The following is an 18,959-nucleotide window of genomic DNA, read 5'->3' as shown; positions in this document are numbered from 1 at the left end:
AGCATGTCTATCAAAATTGTTTTACTTTTTTTTTCTTCTTTAAACCAATATATATATATATATATATATATATATATATATATATATATATTGCAGTCATAATAATTTTTCAAAATTGGGGATGGAAATGAAACCACTGAAATGACTAAAAACATATCTGAAACACTTAGAAAGCTTACCTTACCTATTTTTCAACTTAAAAATCCAAAAATTGGAGTTGTGATTATTTTTTTATATATTTTTTGGTGGATATATGTATATATACAATGAAAACCCATTTTGGTTTGAATATGCAATAAAAGTTATGAATAATATATTTTTAATATATAAAAAACATACAATAATTATGAGGTTTATTATTATTATTATTAATATTTAACAGCAGCAATATTGGCGTCCATTAAAATCCATTTGAAAAAAAAACACGTTATTTGTGAGTTTAAAAAAAATCAACAGGAAGGTAACAAACTTTGTTGAATGCAATAAAATAAAATCTGAAAATATAGCAGGCTATATTTTTCACTAGACAAGCTACTGTCGTTCAGTCAAACGTATTTATCTCCTATTTCCCGAATTTTTTTAATTTTTATTTTAAATTTTTATCCAAAACAGGAAAGTTGTCATATGTTTCCATATATGGTCCATTAAAAGGACTCTTATAAATAGTGTTTTACAGTAGGCTGTTTTCAAAATCCTTCTCTTATTCCCTACTCTGGAATACACAAAGTACCATGTAGATAATAAATAAATAAAAAGTGCCACCATCAAAACCAATATAAACATACAGCGGTGTTGTAGGACTACAGGTAAGCGTTAATCAAAAAATAGGTAGATGTCTTATTCCTATATTTATTATTATCATGAGCCTGTGTCATTCATTATGCACCATTTGAACACTAACATAGATACAGTACAAGGAAATATATTAAATTGTATAGTAGTGGATAAAGAGTCACTTTCAACACGTCCACATTGTTTTCCATGATGTACGGTATTTCGTTAGAATCCGTTTCCCAAATGTGTTTCCGTGTAGGAAATAACGTGTCGTGCGACGGGACGTTTTAAGGCCTTCCTCGTCCCAGCATGCCTGCGGGGGAAACCTGTTCCTCAGGTGGCATCCATCAGAATGCGCTTCCTCCTTGCTGCTGACATGTTGCCTGCACATTTCATTTCTTAATTACACGCTAGGCACGTTGGGCCAAAATGAGGTGTGGCGAGGCTCTCTGTGTTACATAATTCAACACCAAACGTTCCTAAAAGTCTCAACGTGTTGGAATTTCCGCACTGCATTTCGCGTGCTTCCACGCAGCGTGATGTTGTTTCTACAAGTCAGGTTATTAGGTTGACAAAAGGTGTGGCGCTTGTTTGACTTTTCCCCCTTTGGCTTAGCGTGCTTTTGGCAGAGGCTAACACAACACAATGCTAATCTGCTCCAACTTTTGTCCTACATACAAAAACGACATGGTAGCTTTTGTTGATTCGACATTTTTATTTACAAGATGAATGCCTGCATTCACATTAAAAAAAAACATTTCACAGCTGATTGGAGCTTACAGTAAATAAGACTAACACAAATAAAAATAACACTCTTTTAACTGTGAAATTGTGGGATAGTAAACTAAAAGTTGACTCTCAACAAAATGAATAAAACGTTACATCATTCACAATCATCACAAAGACTGGATTTACACTGCGGGTGCAAGTGCCCAATTACAATCATGTGATCATGATTGTTTTTTTATCATTATGATTTATTTTTTTTTAGCAGTAGTTCAGGTGTAATGTCAAACTTCCCGGTCCACTAAAGCAAATAAAATGTGTTTACTATTTCTTGTTTTCAAAATATCTTGCTAAATTGTCTTTTTTTTTTTTTTTTTTTCTCCTGATAAAAAATGAGTTTGACCCAATATGTTTACATTGATGGAGCACATGAAACAACCCGCAGATGTCCAAATTGCTAGTGAATAGCTTTACACGGAAGTAAACAATAATACTTAAACAAACACGACAAATATTTCATAATAACGTAGCGTTCAGTTGACTCCTCCCATTGATTTAAAAGAGTGTCTACATTCACGGTACTCTACTTGCCGATGTCCACAATTATTTAGCTTGTCTAATGACGCACATACCTCTGATGTAGCATATTTACTTCACATTTAATCGCCTGTGTTTTTTTTTTTTCATTTTTTTCATTTATGCTGCCACCCTAATTACTCATAAACTCTGCAGCACAACTCGACTCCAATAGTAAATCCAGCTACTACGGTAAAGTTCCATTTGGAATGTCCTCAAAAGCATCCGTGTCAGCAAATTATGCTCTTTTGGCATCATTCAACACGAGCGAGTCAAACTGGAAACTTGCACCACATCCTGATCCTCAGCTTGGCTTCACTTCTTCCGGAAATGGTGTTGCATTAGCCGCCTCCTCCGTCATTAGGGATGGTCCGAACACGCCTGCAAGAGACCGCAGACCGATTAAAAAATAAATAAAATAAAAATCACCTAATACACTATCATTATGTTGTTTCTAACCTTTATTATTATTTCATACTTGCTTTAAAAAAAATGAAGCCTTCCTAGTAATATATCATCTGAGTCCACATTACTTACAGTTTTCTCACAATTTAATGTTAAATATAAACTTTTTCCCATTCATTTTCAATGGGACAGACTTTGACATTTTTGACCAGTAAACAGGAGGCAGTGGTTCGAATACCACCTTAGACAGATTGCAGTTCGTTTCTTTTTATTTATTTATCATTCACAATTAATCATTTGTAATTTTCACATACTATATCTTTCAATTTACATCATTGGCTTTTTGCATGCATTCAGCTTTCAGCATTCCCACGCAATTTCTCTCGGAATTGCACTTTGTCTATTTTTTTATATTATATTATATTATAATATATTATATTATATTATATTATATTATGTATACTGTACGTCTTTTCTTTTTGTGATGTTTTTGGTTTTTCCGTGAGATTTAAACTGATCAAGAAAATAATCCTAACGTCTTACTTGTTTATATTCAAATCGATCTTGCAGGTAACGGTTGCCCAGTCCTGTGATGTGACAGACGTTTTGGCGGGAGAGGCCGGCGACACGAGCCGTGAAGTCCAAAGTGAAGGCCAGCTTGACCAGCTCGGGTGCCGTGGACAGGACGGTGGGCTGAGTACGAGTGGGCGACGCCTCCTCCAGCAAGTAGGCGTCGGCCAGTCTCTGGAAGGACGTGTATGTCATCCCCTGGAAGAAGTTGCTCAGGGTGGTGTTGTCTTTAATCTGCATGGAAAACCAGACAAATTTTAAAATGTCAACCAAGAAAATCCTTCATGTTGTTGAGCTCTAATCAACTACTGCTGCGTTAGCATCCGTGCTAATCTCTTCAGGTGTGGCTATTGTTGAAAGTCAATAGTGGGCAATGAGGCATGATGCAGAACTAAATAGCGCACGCATGCATGTTGAAGCTTGAACTTTGACCACCATGACCTCTTATCACTCCATTTGTGATACAGCTGGTTAATCATAATAATGTTTGACCATTTAACAACATTTCTACCCATTGAGCTTATACGTAGGCTCATCTAATCTACCTAAGGATGTAACTACATCTAACCACCCATTAAACCTACTGTACCTACTAACCTCAAAACTACCTTCCTAACCTCTAATCTATCCACTCGGCATACCTTCCTGTAAACCGACCTACTAAAACTACTTAACTCATTCACTGCCATTGGCGGCTATAGACGTCAAAAATACATTCAAACTATTTCTAGTAGTTTTTTTTCCATTTAACTCTTTGACTGCCAAAAACGTTAAATAACGTTTAGTAAAATCCTATGGAGGAGTGCCAAAGACGTTAAAAGACGTTTGTTTCAAAACAGAGGTGAAACTAACCATTTTCTATTGTGGATTACTGAAAAACGGAATAAGGTAGAAACAAACTTTTTTTTTCTGATGAAAGATGAGAGTCCAATCTTTTTTTGGTAGTATGTGTGTTTCAATAGTCCAAACACATAATTTTCTATGGACCTTGAAAGATCAGTCAAAATGCTTAAAATCGGCTGGCACCCACGGCATCCCTTTTCTGAAAACGTCTGGCAGTCAAAGAGTTAATTTCTATTTTTTTCCACTTTTGTTAACAAGAGTACGAAAACCTAGAATTTTTTTTATTGTACGTTTAGAACAGATATGATATTTGTGATTAATCGTCCGTCCGTCTTCTTCCGCTTATCCGGGGTCGGGTCGCGGGGGCAGCAGCTTTAGCAGGGAAGCCCAGACTTCCCTCTCCCCAGCCACTTCAGCCAGCTCATCCGACGGGACCCCAAGGCGTTCCCAGGACAGCCGAGAGACATAGTCTCTCCAGCGTGTCCTGGGTCGTCCCCGGGGGCCTCCTGCCGGTAGGACATGCCCGGAACACCTCCCCAGGGAGGCGTCCAGGAGGCATCCGAACCAGATGCCCGAGCCACCTCAACCGGTTCCTCTCAATGTGATTAATCGTGAGTTAACTATTGAAGTCATGCGATTAATTACAATAAAAATATGTAATCGTCTGATGGCCCTAATTTTTTATAATATTTTCTTTCTTTTTTTAATTAGGGGCATCAGGCGATTATTTTTACTATTGTAATTAATCACATGACTTCACTAGTTAACTCAAGATTAATCACAAATTTTATATCTGTTATAAATGTACAATACACTTTATTCTAGGCTTTCATACTCCTGTTAACAAAAGTGGAAAAAAAAAGTGAAACTAATAGAAATGGTTTGAATGAATTTTTGACGTCTATAGCCGTCAATGGCAGTGAATGAGTTAACTAGCATACCTTCTCACTGCCTATCACTGCCATCGCACTAAAAAAAAAAACATGTGACAATATGGCAAATTCCAACATTTCCCACAAATCTATAATATAGGTCAGTCCACATTTTTACAGATTATTGATCAATATAAATGGCTGCTCTAATTGATGATGTAATGTTAATGACTGAAGTTACTGAACAAACATTTTTGCCCATCGCCAGCGCTATGTAACCTGCCCACCTGCAACATATATGACCTGATTAATGATGAATCATGTGTCCGTGAGTAATATGTGAAATGAATATTATGTTTGTTAGGATTTGGGTAATGGCCGCTGACTGACCTTTCCGTCGATAGCGTCTCCTTGCTCTTTTGTCAAAGCAATGATCCGGTTGATGACTTCCTCTGCGGGGAAGGAAAAAGAACAAGAGGTTGAGTTGGCATCAATTTACTGACCAACCTACCCGGAACAAGTCACACCTCTGGGTTGGGTTGTCAACAATGTGAACCACTATACTACGGACCCCAAAAACGCTAGCAACATTATGGAAAAAATGCAATTACCGTCGGACATGGTCACCACCTCTTCGTTTTCCTTGACCTCGTGGAGAATCTTCTCCAGCTCCTCGGACACCTTCTCATAGTAGGTGATGGTCGGTTCCACGCTCACCACAGCTGAAAATAAACAACGGGATATTAGTAAATGCAATGCACACCTTCTAACCAAACAAAGATTCCCACGCAGTGCGCCAATAGGAAACGATCCAGTAATTGGTGTGAAAGTTGTCTTTTGACTCCAAATAATGCATCTCTGCTCATCTATCAATTAACTCTTTCACTGCCATTGACGTTTATAGACGTCAAGTAAAAACCTACGGAGCACTGCTAATGACGTCTAAAGACGTCATCCAATTTTTTAAATTTTTTTTTTGAAACGGGTGCGGGCAAGGCTTCCGGAGCTGTGGTGAAAGTTGGTGAAAGCGTTTTACAGAAGTAAAGCACTATTTAGGTGTTTGTGGCATCATTCATAGATAAAAAGAAGTGTACAATTCACTAGAGTGCATGAAATAACATCGTTTCACAAAAAGCTCTTTTTCTCCGTTTTTTGTTTCAAAACAGAGAATTTCGGTGAAAGTAACCATTTTCTATTGTTGATTACTGAAGAACGGAATAAGGTAGAAACAAACTTTTTTTTTCTGATGAAAGCTGAGAGTCCAATCTTTCATTTGGTAGTATGTGTGTTTCCATAGTCCAAACACAACATTTTCTGTGGACCTTGAAAGATCACTCAAAATGCTTAAATCGGCTGGCAGTGGGGACAACCTGTTTCTGAAAACGTCTGGCAGTGAAAGAGTTAAATGCACGTCCTTTATAAGCGGTTGTGAAATCGTACCTTCTACTCCGGTGATGTCTGCGGGGTTCAAGTCCTCTTTCTTGTTGATCTTGATGAGGGACAGACGTCTCTTGGAGAACCTTCTTTTCAAAGTCATTCTCTTGGAGGGCTTCTTCTTTACCGGAGAGGCCGGAGCGGCGGCGGCGGCGGCGGCGGGCAAAGACACGGCGGCGCGGTCCGCGTCGTCGTCGCACGCCTCGGAAACGTCAGCCGGACTCTCCTGCTCCTCATCTTTCTCCTCAGTGTTCCTCCGCGAGAACAGACCCAGGAAGTTCTTCCACAAGGAGGGCTTTTTGTTCTTCTTGGACTTTTTGCTGAATTTGTCGTCCGGCGGTGCGTCCGGGGGAGTTTCGTCGGGTGCGAGCGACCGGATCGTACCGTCGTTCAAGCCCTCGGCCAAGTGAATGGAGGGGTCGCTGGAGTGTCTCCGGTGCCTTTTGGGGATGGTCACCCATTTGAGTTTGCGCTCGGCACGCTTGATTCCCAGCGATTCGTCGTTGAGGCTGAGGCTGCGTTTGACGTAGACTTCCAGAAGACGTCGCGTGTCGTTGGGCGCCACTGAAATCACAGGACTGTTGCTGGGCCATCGTTGGGCTTCCATGGTAGGACAACTGCAGCGAGAGAGAGAATAAATATATGTTTATAAATTGTATCTGATTTGCCTTATGTATTTAGTTTTTTTTCTACAGCTGCAAATTTTTTTTTAATTTTTTGCTTCTTTTTTATTTGATGCTATTGCACATTTTTTACATTTGGAAAAAAATACTAATATACTTTACATAATATAATTTATATTATTACATTGTTTGCTTCAGTTGCTAATTTTTGTTATGCTTTATTTGAATTAGTTGCAGCTGGGACACTTTCTTGACTGGATTTATTTGTATTTAAAAAATATATATATCATGTTTAATTTAGCCTCATATTTTGTGTTAGGAAAAACCTGGATGTGGCCATAAATAGTTCCCTTAAAAACTTTTCTAACTTTTTACATTTGTGTGAACTATAAAGGAAGTCAACAGAATATAAGATGTTGCATCATTAGAGGCTTATTGTTGCACAATATTAAATCTTTTCGTCACACTTGGCATTTAATGACTCAGACAAAAGAGAAAAGAGCTCTTGCATTAGAAACTATTGATTGAATCAGCGATATATATATATATATATATATAACAAAATAAGAAATGTTTTATTATGTTTTTGCTTTATTTTCATTTCTGCGTGTAGATACTTTATAAGATTAAACCTAAATTATTATTATTATTGTTATCGTTGTTATTATTATTTGCTGCCAATACACGCTCTTGATTGGATTTGCTTTTATAACAATTTTTATTTTATACATTACGTCCCTTTTATCTTTATGATTTTGTTATTTTAGCTTCATCCAGTGTTGCTTAATTCTTTTTATTTATTTTACCTTTTTTTTTTATTATCCTTGAAAGAAACTCAATTTCAATTACTCTGTCTTGGTTCACAAGACACGGAATCGAGCTCCTCCCATGGCCAACTCAGTCCCCAGACCTCAACCCTATTGAAAACCTATGGAGTGATATATATATATATATATATATAGCTATATATATATATATATATAGTACTCAAACCATTGAAACTGAATCTACATGAACCGCAAATAACTCGCTGCTCCAATCCAATTATTTGCGTTAGGAAAACAAAAATGCAGCCGTTCGCCTCTAAAAAGTGCATCAAAAGTAAGGAAAATAAAAATAAAAACAAAGACAGAAAACAGCTTTTGCATCATCACAGACATTGATGCTCAATAAACACAAATGTTGATTTAGATAATTAAGTGCTGTATTTCAAACAGTAAGAGCGTTCGCCTCAAGCAACAGCAGAATCTACATACATTATTAATAACATTGTTTTGCATTGAATAAAACAAGATCGAATGGCAAAACTCACGTCATTGAGTGCGATGAGGTGACGGTCAACTGCTTAAAAAGTGTCTTGTTTCTGTGTGTGCGCTTTGAAAAGAGGAACGCCGCTCTTCTGCTGCTGCTTCTTGTTTGTTGGCAGTGTCAACGCTCCACTTCCTCACCTGAGCTGGTGTGACGTTGCCACTGACGTCAGGCCAGGGGGGGCGGGGACGGAAACTCCCTCCTCACCTGCGCCAACCAGGCATTATGACTGTATTAGGCAAGCTCTCCGTGATTGGCCCTGACTTACTCGCTTTATGGACGCAACAACTCGATGACCCAATTTCTCTTTTATTCTATTCATCCAGTTGCTTCCCTCCGTGGCATGAAAGTTCTGAACTGTTAAACGATTACATTTTTTAAATCATATTAATCACATTTTCGAATTGTGATTAATCACGATTAACCTCTTAATTAAAAAGGCTTTTTTAATCAAAACATTTTTTTGCCTGCCAAAAATAAAGAGCACATGTTATGTGTTAATTCTTTCAACATTTCATGTTATGAGGACATCTTCAACATGTTTTGATCCACCGCACACCGTCATTCTGCTCTTTTTCTAATCAGTTCGTTACTTGCGTCATTTAAAAATAACTCCGATAGTTTGACATGAACAAATATTCAAAATGTGTTACGTAAACATTTATTAAATGCTCTAATGCGTGTAGTTATGTTTATTGCTCAAACACAACCTGTGCTACCTTTAACGTAACCATTCGCTGTCAAGATAAAAGATAATCTGTGGTCAAAAATTAATGTTGCGATTAATCTGCATTAATACATGATTAATGTGACAGTTTTTTTGTGATTAATGAATTAGTTAATGCACTAAATAAAATAAAATAAAATTTTAACTGATAAATCCGTCATTGATTTGGAATGACTTTGTTTGAAATAATCCTCTCGGAAGGAAGGAAGGAAGGAAAGAAAGTTGGAAAGAAAGAAAGTGTGTGTCATAGTGTATCTCCGTTAACAAAGCCCTGTTTTGCCCTCCCCAAGTCCCTCCAGGCTGATTTCCAGGAAGCACATCCACTTCTCCCAAAGTTGCCGCCCCTCTCTCCGTTTACGATGAGATCATCTGACTTAAAGTGAGTCAGCTGCCGTCTGGTTTGTTTACACCAAAACCTACGTTCACTCTTATCATGTTTATCGCTGTTGAGTATCACTTAAGGGGGACTTTTCCCTTTATTTTTGTTACTGGGCTGTTAGGTATTCATAAATCATAAAGCCGTTTTAACAGTGAGGTCAAACAGGTTGAATCCTGCACTGAGCACAAAATGTTAAAATGAAGGGCACTGTTGCTACCAAAGCTTTTTAGTAAATCGGCAACTGAGTCGACACCTCATGTTAGCTGCTAGCTAACATGTTAGCTGCTAGCTAACATGATGCCGGCTCTACAAGGGTCTTGGCTACTTGTGGAGCAGGAATGCAGGTTATACTGAACCTAATTTATTTTACAAAAACACTAACAGGGGTACTGGTTAACTCTAAACAAACAAAGATCTGAAAATATCCAAAATCAAAGTAACAAACAGCACACCAGAGGTGACAGCGACAATGATCCCCACAAGGACTGATAAAAAAAAAAAAAAACAGGGAACTAAATACACACACACTAACGAGACAACAAGACACACCTGGGGCAAGACACAAGTGGCCGAGGGCACTGATTGGTCGACACGAGGAAGGGCAGGACCACACTCAAAACCAATGGCGACACACAACCAAAACCAGAGCCCAAACCCAGTCAATCACAAATTCATCGATTGATATTTTTTTTTGTAAAACCTTCCTTTAACTATTCAGAATAAATCTCACCTACACAGTTTTTTTTAAAAGCAATTTTATTAAGCTAATTCACCTTTTTCCAAAAGCTAATGCAAAACACGTCCCCGCAAAGTCAAACGTGCTGAATAGGCATGCAGGAGTACGCCGCGATCAATAAGATACGGCACCTCTAAGCTGCTCGTGTTGCCGTCAAGGTCAGCGCATCCGTCAGCGCATCCGTCGGCGCATCTTGACCACATATTTAACTCAAATGCTAAAACCTTGACGCCCGTTTTACATGCAGCGCATAAGCAGTCCGCTGAGTAAGCAGGGATTCGACACGCTGAATTGTAAATTGTGGGGCATGGTTTGGCCAGTCATGTGACCGTGCTATTTTTAGACCGTGGTGTAAAAATGCTGCGTCATATAAATATGTAATGGAATATTGGAAATATGGATAACAATACAACAAAAATACCCCAAAAATTATCAGACAATAAAAGGGAAAATATTACTCAATTTTTTTTTTAAACGTAAAAGACTATTCGATAAAAATGTTTGTTTTTTTAAAAAAGAGAAAAATGCATATTGGTTTATAAAACACCAAATTATTAGTCTAGTAACATGCACATTTATTCAATAATACAAAGTATTAAACATAAAAGTAACAATGGCAAAAAATACTAAACAAAACAACTAGATTTCAACAAATAACATAACCGTACATGTCAAATGTATGGTAATGTTAAACAATGAAATTAATATAATATTATTAAGTAACAATTATAACTAATAATTAACTAAAATTAAATTAAAACAACAACAAAAACATATATATATATATTTTTGAAATTAGACAAATATCAGACAAAATACTGAAATATTAAAGAAAAAAACCATTATGTTAAAAACACACAAAAAAAATTGGGAAATAAGTCAAAATATTAGGCACACATTTGAACAATCTACAATCTACAAAAAGAAGGAAAAAATACACTTTTTATACATTAAAATAATAACAATAAGAAAACAAAAATAACTAAATATTAAAATTAAATTTAAAAAATCCTCCAAAATCATATTAAAAATGCAAACATATTTGTAAAATACAAAATTATTGGATAAAAAATACACCAAAACCATTATGAAAACACACAAATATAATAAAAAAATATATTTTTGGGGGGGATAAAATAATACAATACAAAAGTTACATAGACAAAAAAAACACTACACGAACATGAAAAGCAAGAATTTTATGACAAAATAAAAAAACCCATTAATAGCTAAAAAAAAAAAAAAAAAAAAAGAGAAAATATTTGTCAAAAATATTACCTAAAACTCCCAAAAACATGAAATAATTTTTTGACTGTGGTGTTAAACTGCCGTTTTACATTTTAGGCTGACCTTTGCATAGATTCCTCCTCATTCCTTTGGTGTAATACTTGATGAATTATAAATGACAGCAGCATCAGCATTGACCTTGTGAGCGTCACCTGTGTGTGTGTGTGTGTGTGTGTGTGTGTGTGTGCATGTGTTTGCATGCGTGTGTGCGTGCCTGATGCTCGGACACGTTTGTTCTCAGCAATGGATGCTTTTATAAATTATTCATCCACTCAGACGAGTCAGAGGGAACGCCCGTCAAGAAAAAAGAGAAAGTTGGATACAAGCTGAAAATCTTAGATGAAAAATGAAAATCTTAGAAATTTTACAAAAGTGTTATGACAAAATAAAATAAAAATTGAAAACAGTGCAAAAATGTTCATCAAAATACCAAAATATTAGATGAAATATCTTGAGTTTAAAAATATTAACCACAAAAAATTACATATTACGTTGAAAAAAAAAATCAGCTAAAACATTAAAGACACTAGGAAAAAGTTGAAATCCAATCAGTTGTAGCGTCAGCTGTGAGCTGCTAGCAACATATTAGCTCTTAGCCAAATGATGAGCGGGAGACTCCACACAGTTAGCATACATGTTTAATGGAAGGCACTCCTTACATAATGAATAACATGACATTCACTCATTCATTGGTTAGCACAGAGCCACTAACAACTGCGTGCTCACACTCCATTTTTGTCATTTTCAAGTGCACAAACTAGCGGAATTGCTTTTTTTTTTTTTTTTTTTAGGAATCAATACAGCAATCAAACTCTTTCAGATGAAACCTGGCCCAAGTCATGGTTTAGTTTGAATTGTCACACATTGGGGGCCATCCGTTTTTTTTGCACTCAGCACCTTTCCCGATTCATCAGTGTATGTTTTTGTCCTCTCTTGCAAAATGGCAAAAAAGGGAGTTAGCCCACTCCAGTTTGGCTCATCGGTCCCTTAATAAGAATCAGTGCTTCTTCCTAACATAAAGTGCTAAGTAGCCAAGTCACTAAAAACGATGATATTGGCCCCCCATATGAATTATTGCTGTGTTGCTGGGGTCAGAAAGGTCCCCCCCTATGCGCATGTGGCAACATTATTGCGTACACTACGTTTATTGCAAGACTACATTCCCCCCCATTGCTATAGAAACTCTACTTAAACGTGTCATGGGGTCACATTGTCCTAATTGAAATGCTGCATGCGCATCTCACGGCCTCACTTGATTATCACTAGACCGTTAAAATCCTTATAATTAGCTACATTCATTATGTCAAACTTTAGTACGAGCCTCATTTCTGCATGCCATGCAGTATAAGTGATACATTGTTTATTACTTTCAAGTGTGCAAAAGGAAATGTCTCCCCCCCTTCTTATTATAGCATAAATATATACCTTACAGTATGTCACATTTGTGGATGATGTTGTATATTAAAGAGCCTCACAAAGTGAGTATATGGAGATTAACATTCAGTGCAATCATCTGATAAACTCTATTAATTTGTGCTCGGAAGCATAAATATGATCAGTTGGCAAGAAAATATCTCATGTAGGTTTTGCATGCGAGTTCCAATAGAATTTGATTGATATTTTTTGCAGCTTTTCTACAACGTGCAAACTATATATCACAATTGCAATTAAAGATGTCTCGCGCGTCCTTGAAAGTCTCATAGATCGGGTGAATATGGTCAAGTCGAATCCCAGGTGGATGTAATGAATCTTTTGTTGTTGCTTTTGTAATGGAGGAGAGGCCTGAGGAGAGGTCGCCGCAAGGATGGGCTGCAAGGACGCTGGACACTTCATTAGGTACACCTCTAATACTGAACATGATGCCGTTACAACATTTGCAAATGCTCCAAAATGCAATAGTTATTTCATTTAAATGCACCACATTTGCACTGTAAATGTTTTGTTCTTGCCAAATAGTGAGCCAAATGCTAAATCAAGAATTGGATCCCTTAAATGCCAATCAATCCATGCACAAAATGCAGAAACATACCCTTGTTGTGTATACACAAACTGTAACATGACTGTTGTAAAAGTGATTCCTAAATATTATTTAAAATACCAAATAGTTCTTGATCCCTCAAATGTTTTTTCTTCTCTCTCAACATACATGCAAGCTGGTTACTAAGATGTTAACCCTAGAGGAAGAGAAAAAAGTGAGTTTCATGACTGAGCAGAATCATGTTAATTGAGTCGCACCATTTAGTATTCAAAAGAGCTTTGAATTTATCTAATTGTAAAAGAGAAATAATTTATTTACCAATTAAATATACCACCTCTCGCGGGTTCCGGATTCACGTTCCTGCTATTGTGCGTTTTTTTTTTGGTCAGGTAAGAACTCTTATTTTGTTCTGCTGCTTGTTTGTTTTGGATGTAATTCCATTGTTGACCACAAGATGGCAGCACACTACTTACTTTGAGACTAAATTTGGAAGAGGAAGAAGAACAAAAAACAGGAAATAGTTCAGCACAGCCTAGTTTTTGGTGAAAATTATTTAACGCCATCCTCTCCAATCCTGCTTTTTACGCTTACAGAAAGCGATGACTGTCGGTTCATTTATAGCGTAAATCTTTTGGGAAGATTATTGACATATATTGTGAGACGATAAGTTAAGGTTCGTGTTTTTGCGTTATTCGCAGTTGGGCCCAATCCCGTTCAAATATCCCGACGCTATTTAAAATGGATGGCTGGAAATTGCACTTGTTAAAAGGTTCCTCTTGAGCCGAGTTGTGAATATTTCACTTTGTCCAAAAAGAAGACAACTTGAGAAAAAGCTAAATACTGTCATCATGCTGCAGCAGCAGAAAAACGGCTGAAGAAAATACTGTTCTACGAGTGGAAGCCATTTTTCTCGACATTCCAGGTGCTTTTGTCCAGCGACACCGCGCTGCCGTACTTCTCGGCCAGCGAGCTCTTCTGCGCTTCTGTGGCGGCATCGATCATCTGCTTCTCCTCCTGCTCCGTCTCGCGGTGGTAGAAGTAATTGAAGTTGGACACGATGACGGGCACGGGCAGCGCGATGGTCAGCACGCCGGCGATGGCGCACAGGGTGCCCACCATCTTGCCGCCGATGGTGCTGGGGCACATGTCTCCGTAGCCCACCGTGGTCATGGTGACCACCGCCCACCAGAATCCGTCCGGGATGCTGACGAACTGCGTCTGGGGCTCGTCCACTTCGGCGAAGAAGATGGCGCTGGAGAAGAGGATGACGCCGATGAAGAGGAAGAAGATAAGCAAGCCCAGCTCTCGCATGCTAGCCTTGAGGGTCTGGCCCAGGATCTGGAGTCCCTTGGAGTGGCGTGACAGCTTGAAGATGCGGAACACTCTCACCAGCCGGATGATCCTCAGGATGGCGAGCGACATGTTCTGGCTGGAATTGGTGTCATCGTCGGGAGAGGTCGCCAGCTCTGTGCCCAGCGTGACGAAGTACGGGATGATGGAAACAATGTCGATGATGTTCATGATGTTGTTGAAGAAGTCGCTCTTACTGGGACACACCACAAAGCGGACGCCGGCCTCGAAGCAGAACCAAATAATACAAATGGTCTCAACAATAAAGAAAGGGTCTGTGAGGTAGGCTGCGATGTCTTTGGCGGCAGGGTTAGGACTTGAACTGGTCCCGTTACCGACGGGATCCAAACTGGGAGTGAAATCAGCATCCTCCCTGAACTCCGGTAGAGTTTCCAGACAAAAGATAAAGATGGAAATGACGATGACGAAAACCGAGACTAGAGCAACAGATTTGGCGGCACTGGAGCTCTCGGGGTACTCGAACAGGAGCCAGAACTGTCTTTGGAGCTCGTTGGTGGGCAACAGGACCTCGGGCTCGTTGATGAACCCTTCGTCTTCGCGGAACTGCTCCATGGCCTCGTGGCCCAGTTGATAGAAAACGATCTCACTGGCAAAGACATCTAACGGGACGTTGGCCGGCCTGCGGACCTTCCCGCCAGACTGGTAGAAGTACAGGACCCCGTCGAAGGATGGTCTGTTTCGGTCAAAGAAATACTCGTTCTTCATGGGGTCGAAGTGGCGAATTCGTTTGGCGGGGTCGCCCAGTAGAGTCTCCGGGAACCGGTTGAGGGTGCTCAGCTGGGTCTCGAACATCAGTCCCGAAACATTGATGACCACCTTCTGGTCTCGGTCCTCCGCGCCGGTCTTCTCGAACAAGTCTTCATTGTCATAGCAGTCCCTCGGCATCCTGCTGAAGACGCCTTCGGAACCCGAATCGCCGCTCACCAGGAGCTTTAGATTAGAGATCAGGCTGCAGCTGCTGGACGTGGCTTTGGATGGCGTGGAAGGAGATCCGCCCTCGCGGCGGCCCCAGCGAGGGGACAGACGCGGGGACGGGCGCGGGGATGCCAGGCGGCGGGGCGACGGCTCGGGATCCGGCGCCTCCGACGTGGGGGACGTCGGGTAGCCAGAGTCGCTGGGGTCGCCCAAGTTGATGCCCACATCGTCCACGTTTTCAAAGTTAACCAGAGGAACCTAGATAGAAATATATTAATTAGATGGACCAATTATTTAGTTATCCTGTGAGGGAAATTAAGTTGTCATGTGTTTAATTCTTTGATGGTGTTTTTTCATTTAGGTTTGATATATCTTGTTTTGTTGGTGGTCCTTGAATGCACCTTGTGCTCAACGTGAAACTGAAAGTATGCTTTTGCTTTCAATGCTAATATTAGCCTGTGTATTCTACTTTGCCATTAGAATTTTGCGTCAAGGACAAAATAAGAGATTACTTGACAGCATAGTGTAATGCGCCAGTGAGAATTAAGATTAGGGGTGGCAAATCCAGGTCCACAAAGTAAAAACCCTACCACAGTTTGGCCTTAGCCCTTATCGCTAATTGTTTTAGTTGTCGTGCTAGCTAGCTAGCTCCCTAGCTTGCTCCCATGGTGCTTGTTCACCTGCTAGGGAGCTAGCTAGCTAGCGCCAGGGGCTAAATCGAAACTGTGGCAGGGTTTTTACTTTCTGGACCTGGATTTGCCACCTCTGATTAAGATGCTACAGTTTAAAAATGCCTCACGTCAAGGTGGTTTGTTGGCGTTGAATATTAATGACTAAATACAGTCATTTATGTAACATGGGTTCACGATTGTGTACATGCTAGATGCATGGCGCTGATGCTCTGCGATACTCTTTAAGTGCTTTGCCGCCATCTTGTGAAATCTTGCATTCGCAACTCCATTTTGGGTGATTTTCGCTGTTCGTGACAGAGTTCGGTCCCTGTTCACTAAAACATTTGTGCAAACCTCCATTGCTGTCCGTCTCCTCAGCTGTCAGGAATGCAGGAGGGGGTCCCGCGTGGACCTCGGCCCTGCTGGCTGGCATCCAGGCAGCTCCAGTCCTCTCCGTAACCTGAACGGACGGAAGAGCAAAAAAGCAACCCTGCTGCGTTAAATGCTTTTTTGGTCCGTTTTTTGTTAACATCAGCACGCAACTGGCCATCTGATACCCCGCAAGGTTCCGACTTGAGATCATGACGGAAGTGAAACCTCGGCAGGTTTGCCCAGCAAACTGCTTACACTGAATGAATGTGTGTGCACGTGCATGCGTGCGTGTGTGTGTGCGTGAACTGATCAGGTAGTTAATTAGGTACACCTGCGCCTGAAATCCAGTGACAAAAATTGCCATAAAAAGGTTACACTTTAACGACTTTATTTGTTATTCGTTTTTAATACACTGTTATTATAATTTCGCATTTTTCCCCCTGTAATTTATTTATTTATTTATCTATGCCGTTTTTCAGCATTTTTCTTCATCGCTTCTTGACAAACGCTTAATGTTGCTCAGCGTTTATACCATCACCTAAAGCATAGGATTAGGACATACTTTAAGAATATTCAAAACACTAAGTTGCTCTTCTTAACCCCCCGCCCCCCTTTTTTTTGGCGTATCCTTATTGATTCTTTGCTCTGTAATAAAATGTGAACATGGTGCAAATTGACTACACTTATTTGTGATTTTCAAGTTCTTAGGAGTATTACAAAATGTGAATAATAATAATAGTAATAATAATAATAATCGAAACAGTTTCAATTGAGTACACAAAATAATAAAATACATAATAAAATATTGAAGCATTTGATATAAAAAGCACCTATGGATAAACATATATAAAAAAGAAAACAAAACTATAAATATCAATAAAATACTTAAAGCTAAAAATAAAATGATAAAATAATAAAAATAAACACACTTTATATATATATATTAGAATTTATATTAAAATAATAAAAATATTAAGAATATAAATACATCTAAATATTAATATATAATTATATATATAAATTGCAATAGTGGATTGCGACAGTTACGAGCAAATTACAATGACAGTGTAAACGACACACCAAAAACACAACATAATAAAGAGCCTCACAAGTAAATGTTTAGAAAATGGATGGATGGGTACATATACATACGACATTGTTTCATAGAACTAATAATGGTATACTTTATCGGCCCTGGAATAGACCAAAGCAGGTAGGAGTCATCCAGGTCATGCAAATCTACAAAGGTTGCATCGACTCGAACCAGAGTCCAGTCTGGATTCAACCTTGACTGATCACTCTATTGTTCTCGTTCCCACGAGTCCTCCTTAAGACTTTCTGGCTGCGTACCTCAACGCTCTATCTTGTAATTTTTTTTTTGCATTGCACCACCACACCAAACATTCAGCAGTGAGACCGAATAGCGATTGTGCAATGTCAGCAAAAAAAAACAACAACAACAAAACTTTGCATCTTCCAGTCAGCTGACATTGAACAATGACAACATCACCTCCAGCAACACACAAACAAATGAAAACAATCATAAAGGATTACTCGCTCACCTACCGGCTCGCCAGGAGTGCCCTCCACTTCTTCCTATTCGTCTTCTGCCCTCCTGCCTCAGCCGCACTCCCACTCAGATTGTCCCTATCAAAGCTCCCATTGGGTAATTGAACACCTGATCGGAAATGAGAGCTGCCACATGCGCACAAATGCAAAACAATGCACACACACGCGCGCACGCCTACACTAGTGCAAGGTTTTAAATGCTGAGGGAGGGATGGGATGGGATAGCGAGGGGGTGGGGGTGGTGTGGGGGGGCTCACCTGGCTTCTCACCCCCCTCCTCCCATCAGTGATAGGAGATTTAGCGCCTGACGTGGTGTGAAGGAAGACACCCCCCCCCCACCTCGCCGACCCCCACGCCACTTTTCTTTTTGTCCTTCACAATAACACATGCTACAATCATCCAATCCAGCGTCACCTTGAGGATTAGACTGCATTGTGCAACCAATACAGGGCAATACCTGACAGGGCACCCGCAGCTGCGCACATCTGTCCGTGTCACGCAAGGTAAAAGCGCTTCCAAAGGACTATGGAGTTGTTTTTTCTCTTTGACTTTACATGATTGAGAAACAACCTCACTTGAGTGCGGTAAACATGTGCCACTTCTATTTAGGGGAAACAACTCCTGCGTTGACCTTGCCGGATGTGTGAGGTATAGATTAGGAGCAAGTAGGAGTCTATCGATGTACAATCGACACTCATAAGTGGACTCCAAGGTGACTTTTTGCGCCGAAAACAGGGCTCAAATGTCACGAGAAAAAATAATAATAAATCAAACTGCCCAGCAAAAAATTGAAAAAGAAAAAACGTTTAAATTTGATCAAATC

At 39.4% G+C, this 18,959-nt stretch overlaps 2 protein-coding genes across 3 annotated transcripts; both read right to left on the bottom strand.

Annotated features, from left to right (window-relative positions):
* Positions 1-1,750: 1,750 nt before the first annotated feature.
* LOC144056906 (uncharacterized) lies at positions 1,751-9,705 on the bottom strand. The gene is made up of 7 exons (XM_077574043.1): positions 9,690-9,705; positions 8,136-8,338; positions 6,207-6,817; positions 5,378-5,488; positions 5,157-5,218; positions 3,025-3,285; positions 1,751-2,457 (listed from the first exon to the last, which is right to left on the bottom strand). Exons 2-7 carry the CDS (start codon positions 8,138-8,140, stop codon positions 2,437-2,439), a joined length of 1,071 nt encoding a protein of 356 aa, XP_077430169.1. The 5' UTR covers positions 8,141-8,338; positions 9,690-9,705; the 3' UTR covers positions 1,751-2,436.
* A 2,277-nt stretch (positions 9,706-11,982) lies between these two features.
* Positions 11,983-18,726, bottom strand: LOC144056905 (potassium voltage-gated channel subfamily A member 10-like). 2 transcript variants are annotated; one of them, XM_077574041.1, is made up of 4 exons: positions 18,594-18,726; positions 18,130-18,245; positions 16,550-16,655; positions 11,983-15,782 (listed from the first exon to the last, which is right to left on the bottom strand). In XM_077574041.1, exons 3-4 carry the CDS (start codon positions 16,553-16,555, stop codon positions 14,127-14,129), a joined length of 1,662 nt encoding a protein of 553 aa, XP_077430167.1. In that variant the 5' UTR covers positions 16,556-16,655; positions 18,130-18,245; positions 18,594-18,726; the 3' UTR covers positions 11,983-14,126. The 2 variants fall into 2 exon arrangements, with proteins under 2 accessions (XP_077430167.1, XP_077430168.1); XM_077574042.1 differs by having other exon boundaries at positions 18,134-18,245.
* Between the last annotated feature and the right edge of the window lie 233 nt (positions 18,727-18,959).

Source organism: Vanacampus margaritifer, chromosome 8 (genome assembly GCF_051991255.1).
Source record: "Vanacampus margaritifer isolate UIUO_Vmar chromosome 8, RoL_Vmar_1.0, whole genome shotgun sequence".
NCBI lineage: Eukaryota > Metazoa > Chordata > Actinopteri > Syngnathiformes > Syngnathidae > Vanacampus > Vanacampus margaritifer.
This window is presented reverse-complemented; position numbering and strand designations above follow the sequence as displayed.

Bases quoted from the DNA above. Each gene is read 5' to 3' on its own strand.
- LOC144056906 (XM_077574043.1), bottom strand. The intron at 5,489-6,206 runs GTACGATTTCAC...GTTTATTTTCAG, and splicing joins AGACATCACCGGAGTAGAAG to CTGTGGTGAGCGTGGAACCG. The intron at 5,219-5,377 runs GTAATTGCATTT...CCTTCCCCGCAG, and splicing joins GGTGGTGACCATGTCCGACG to AGGAAGTCATCAACCGGATC.